We start from the raw sequence: 5857 nt of genomic DNA, 5'->3' as shown, positions 1-5857 counted from the left end.
TGTCTGGGTGGTTCAGTGGGTTAAGCATCTTGACTCTTGATTTCGGATCAGGTCAGGATGTCAGGATTGTGAGATCGAGGCCCCCATCGGGCCACACTGGAAGTGGAAACTGCTAAAATTCTCTCTCTCCCTCTGTCCCTCCCCACCCCTCCCTCTCTCTCTTTGAAAAAAAAAAAAGAAAAGGAGAAGAAAGTAGAATCTCACAGGAAAGCTTTGGTCAAGTCAGCCAGTCTCAATTTTATAACTATAGATATCAAATAATTATTAATAGGAACCGTCTTCACTTCAACCTGGCTTACCCTTAGTATTTTCAAGATATCTGACTTGTAAATATTCTTCTACTTTTATCCTTTCCTGTAAAATAAGATATAATGGTTAGCCAAGTGTTTTATATTCTAAAGACTTGTGTCAGTAGCTCAAGGTTTCTCAGTCTATCGAGATTCCTGTTACCTAAAAATATGTTGGTTTTCGTTTCAACTTTGTCTTTAATCAAGGTGAATTGAAAGATCCACAAACAATGAATCTGACCCTCAGATAACCACGATGATCCTTCAGAGTCAATAGTGGGATGTGGATATGGTAGAGAGGAGCCTGTGAAGGGGAAATCAAGATGATCCTGTCTCTCACCCAGAATGGTCATCCAAGATGCAAATCAAGAAAGAACCAGAATCCATCTAATTAGGATGGCTGAGGGGAGAGGATTGTGAGAAAGGACACTAACGTTTGTTATTTGACACCTACCAGACATTGGTTTCCAGATGAAGAAACCAAAGCTCAGGAAAGTCAGTAACTTGTCTAAGGTGCACAACTAGTCATTTATGATTGAAACCAATAACTAACTCCAAATCCTTCCTAAAATCCTACATTCACTCCTGGGCCAAGAATGTGAGAATTAATGATTTGAGCAATCTGGATTTTTACCCCAGGGTCAACCAAACCACCTCTGAAACCTAGAAAAGCCTGGAGCTCTATTTTTTTTTTTTAACTTTTATACAGTGCAGTTCCAAACTAAATTGGGACAACTTTGTACTTGCATCTTACTAAAACTGGGACTAACACTGAGTGATTGAGTTGAGTAGCCTTGTCTTAGTAGGACAAGAAGCCCGAGTCCTTCTCTGGATGCGTCTGGGAATTCCTAGAATCTGGGGAGAGTAAAAGAGAGTCTGGAGCCTTCTCTGTGTACTAGGAAAATCTGGTTTTGCTAAGAACTTGGCCAAAGATTTGGTGGTGTCAACTGCAAAGACAAATCCTCAGTTTCCTTGCAATTACTGCTTGAGATTCTCTGAAGAATTGTTGCTTGAAGGGGCATCTGGTTGGCTCAGTCGGTAGACCATTGCAACTCTTGATCTCAAGGTCGTGATTTCTAACCCCACATTGGGCATGGAGTCTACTTAAAAAAAATTGTGGCTGTGTGCCAGGATGTTTAGTAGGAAGCTCCTTCCTTTATGACATCACCAGGCAGGTAGCTAAGGGGACTATTTGAGACACTCTTAGAATAACAGCCACTTTTGTGGGAGTGCAAGAACAGAAGCATTTAAAACTGAGGGTAAATTTCCAGACTTCATTAAGACCCTCAATACAAGCCAGCCGGTAAAATATGGGATCTACCCAGAGGAGCTCAGTGTATCGGATGGTCAAGACTAATAAAACTGGCTCCAAGGTAGCAGTTTCAGCACCAAAAGGGTCTGAGGATACTAACACATCTCCTCAGCGGGGACAAGGGTACATTCTTGCCTCGAGCTCACGAAGTGCTACAGCCCCCGTAAGCCCTCCGCCACACCGAAGATCAGAACCTGGGCATCTCACCACTCTCTATTCAACATCAGATTATCCTCGATCTAGCTCCCCCCAGGCAGGGCCTGGCCTTGCTGGAACACCCACGCCTCGAGGAAACGAGACTCGATCAAAATCAGAAACATACCGCCATCCCTCTCTTCATCGAAAGAGCCAGCAAATTCAGACAGCTTCCCATGCTGTCCAGATGCATCGGAACGTTAGTCCATCTAGAGATGAATCAACACGAAGAGGGGGTGAGAGCAAGCCAGGGCGTGACATCAGTAATCGCTACTCATTAATCCCAGATGCCAAATCCTCTCGCCGGTTGAGTTTTGTAGACCAGAAGGATAACTTACAAACCTTACAAGAAGACGACCCACCCTCCAAGGTCCGGTACCCACAAGGGGTCAGAACTCGCCGTAGGACTTTGGTTTGCCCAAAGGATGAAGCAGTCCAAACTGAGCCCATCCGAAAGGGTTTGACTGCTACTGAGATCAGATCTTCAATGAGACCCTGTAGCCCAGAACATAGCAGTGGCCGTGTCAGTGCAGACTCTCGGACAGCCCAGAGAAGGATCCCTGGCCAAGAGTATGAAATGAGTCGTCTCAACTCAATCTATACAGAACCCAAGTCTTTGCATAGGAATATGAACATGGAATCATCCCTCAGACTCTCTATCCTTAAGGATTTGGATGGTGGACACCGAGTTTCTATACGTCCAGATCCTGAGTCTATCCGCAAGCATTCTGTCTATGCTGACATCAAGCCCTCCCCAAAGGTCTTAATATCATCAGAAGTAGAGTCCAACATCAGGTCCTCAACCCGAGGAAACAGCGAGGTTGGCCGCAGGGTCACCATCTCCCCAGCGGGACAGTTACTATACTCAGCACCCCGTGTGACAGCTCGAGCAGTGTCTGAGAGCCCCTCCAAACCTACGTTTGTCACTCCAGAGCACAGCTATAAGCAGCACACCGAAAGGCCTTCAGAAAGTGTCTGCATGTCCCCTGGACCCTCCCGAAAGCCCTCTGCCCATGTAGAACTGGAACTGACCCCTCGGCCCTTACCCCCTCGGTCCTTACCCAGGTATGGGCCTGATTCCTCATGGTGGACCTTACTCAATCCTGAAGCTGAAACACCCCAAAGCCGGCCAACAACACCTGATTTTGAGTATAAGTCCTCTCCTCCCCCAGATCCTTTATTGTCCTTTTTTGAAATGGACTCAAGTCCTTTCTGTGAGGAAATGATGTTCCAGAGAGAGAGGGCAAGTCCATCACCACCACCAGCACCAGCAACACCACCACCACTATCATTACCAAGGGAGTCTCCAAACCAGGCACCATTGAGGGAAGTGCCACAGGCCCTCAAGTGCACCTCCAAACAACCCATTCAAAGGTTTAGTGCTTTCTTCTTGGGTATGTGAAGAAGCAGACTGCCCAGGTGCAGTCCCAATTTAGTGAGGTGGGATTTTAGGGTGGGCAGGAAAGGCCCCTTCTTCATTCCGGACCTCAGAGCTGCCCTCCTGCCAGTGCTAAAGCTAGTCCCATCCTTGAGCCCATTGGTCCGTTCCTTCCCTGCCAGCTTCTCTGAGCTCCAAGCTAATGACATCGGTGACGATGCTTGGGCCGGCATCAGGCATTGACTTTTCCAGGCAACGCTGCTCAACCTTTCAATGGAAGATAGTAGAGAGTGGTTTTCAGGGTGGGAAGTGCTTCCCAAGAATGGAAATGAAGAACTGAGCTGGGGTGAGGGCTGGTAAGGACTAGTAAAGAAAATAAGATTCACAGGTAAATATTTTGACCACAAGGTGGAGAAGGTGGGGGCATAGACATGCAAGAACCCAGACTTCCGAGAGGGGAAAGGCATTAATAGTGGTACAAAGAGGGTGGAGAAAAGGGAGAGGGGAGTTTAGTCCTAGTCTGCAGGGGCTTCTTGGAGACAATCAAGGGCTGAGGGCACCTATGAGGGGAGAAATGTGGAGGTAGAAAGGGAGATGTTAAGTAGTGGGGGGAGGGATGCACATCCCACAGAGTGAAAAAAAGCAACAATCTCTATTACTTTCAGATGTCTCTGAGGAAATGTACAATCGTGTCATCTGGTGGCTAAAAGGTCTGTGCTTTTCCCCCCTATGGATCCATTGTAGGGGTCTGGGAGGCAGTAGGACAGGTGGGAGGGTGACCTCTACATATTTATAGAGCTAGGTCTATCAGGACCGTACATACTGGGGGTTAGACTTGAAGAAGCAGAGGAACTTCTTGTCTATAATTCCACCATTAGAGTCATTCTTTTGGGACTTAGAACTTTTTTCATTTTCAAGAGCCTCCTTTCAATGGGAAGTAGTCACTTCTGGAATGGAAAACAGTTTAAGCCCATGCCTTTCAGTTCAGCTGGACTTACCTCTCATGTGATTTTTTTTTAAAAACCAAAAAACAAGTCACCAAGACAAACTACCTGTTTCACAGTCTTCCTCAGGGCTGACTCCGCACTAACTCAGGTTGATGGGTCTCCTCTTGCCTCTTTCTGGTTCTTCAGAACTCTCTTCAAGCCCCCATAGCTGGACCTGGGAGGCATTGGCTGCTACCCAGTAGTGTCTCCAGGAATGTCAGGCATTTGCCTTGAGGCCATCAGTGGGTCCTATAGCCAACTCTAGAATCCTTTTTCTTTTCTTTTTTTTTTTTTTAAGATTTTATTTTTAAGTAATCTCTACACCCAACATGGGGCTCGAACTCACAACCCTGAGACCAAGAGTTGCATGCTCTACCAGCTTAGCCAGCCAGCCACCCCCAACTCTAGGATCCTTAAGAGAAGTGTCCCCAGACACCCCCCCTCCCACTTTGTTCCCTTGACCTCTCTAGTGGGAGGGAAGGTGGGGACCAAGCCTCATTTAGTGAATCTTAGTAGCAAGGACTGTCTGCTTTGAATGTTGTAGCCCAAAATATGCTTTAGTCTGTGAGCACGAGGGAGGCCAGGGCTCTGGATGAGGAAGTTCCTGGGGAGGAGAGAGCCCTGGGAATGCAATCCAGTCCCAACCAGCATAAGCCCTCTAAGTGATGGGCAGCAAACAGCAGAGAAGGGCATCCCTGCCCCTCAGAGGGAGCAAAGCTCTATAAAGTTGAGGTTTAGTAGAGCATGGACTCGAGTTATAAGTATTGGGTTTGAGCCCTGTGTCTATTTTCTCACAATGACCTTGGGTAAGTTATTTTCTCTCTCCGATAATTAGCTTCCCTGTTAATGAGAACAATGGCAACCTCTTAGGTCCTTATAAGGACTGACCAGCACTCAGCATGGTGCCTGGCAACAGTGAGCCCTCAGTAAATGGTAGCTATTGCTCTTTGGGCCACTTGCACTAGGAAGGATGCTGGGCCAGGTTATGCCCAAGTCCACTGAACATCTTTAGTAAAATTCTCTTTTTCCCCTCCTGTTGGTACTCTCTGAATTCCATTTGCTGCCCCCTGGGAATGCCCGACTTCTACTTCTCCATTATGACAGATGAGGAGGTAAGAACACTCCTGGAAAGTTACTCCCAGTACCTTCCTGTGCTCCCCCTTATCCAAGTCCCTCTCTTAACCTCTCATGGAAGTAGGAACGGAGGGAGACAGACAGAACTGCTCCCTATGGTTGGGCAAGTTGTTCACGCACAAGGGCACCTAACTGAGAGGGCGAGTGGGGCTGAAATCTAGCCTGAGCTCCAGTTGCCATACTGTGCACTTGTGGGGCTGCATCTCCCCAGAGGCAGATTTGCACAAAGGCGCTATACGAGCTAGTTGCAGCCCTGGAGAGATGATAAATCCTGCCAAGTGCTCTGTGGGAAGGCTGTCTGGGAAGCCATACATTGGATCAGTCTCCACTTGGCTCTCATCTCTCCAGCCTAGGGCACTCCGGAAAGGGAACACTTTTCTGGGTTACACACTGTTTGAGTCCTCAACTTGGAAAGGCACAAGGTGAACGCTGCTCTGGGCAGCCCCGTGTCCTGAATATGACAAAGAGTGTCCTGATTTCACAGTGCGTTGTTCCTCTAAGTACTTTAGTTCTTCTTGGCCCATGTTTGATAAGATAGTCTGAGCTTTTCCTGCCTCCATTCTTT

The 5857-nt window shown here is 47.3% G+C and overlaps 1 protein-coding gene across 1 annotated transcript; it reads left to right on the top strand.

The window, feature by feature from the left end:
• Positions 1 to 1525: 1525 nt before the first annotated feature.
• LOC103667459 (uncharacterized protein C17orf47 homolog) lies at positions 1526 to 3236 on the top strand. The gene has a single exon (XM_008695606.2). It carries the CDS (start codon positions 1598 to 1600, stop codon positions 3194 to 3196), a length of 1599 nt encoding a protein of 532 aa, XP_008693828.2. The 5' UTR covers positions 1526 to 1597; the 3' UTR covers positions 3197 to 3236.
• The last annotated feature ends 2621 nt before the right edge of the window (positions 3237 to 5857 follow it).

Source organism: Ursus maritimus, unplaced genomic scaffold (assembly GCF_017311325.1).
Source record: "Ursus maritimus isolate PB19 unplaced genomic scaffold, ASM1731132v1 scaffold_24, whole genome shotgun sequence".
Lineage (NCBI taxonomy): Eukaryota > Metazoa > Chordata > Mammalia > Carnivora > Ursidae > Ursus > Ursus maritimus.
The sequence above is the reverse complement of the archived record's forward strand: the minus strand, read 5'-3'. Positions and strand labels throughout refer to the sequence as shown.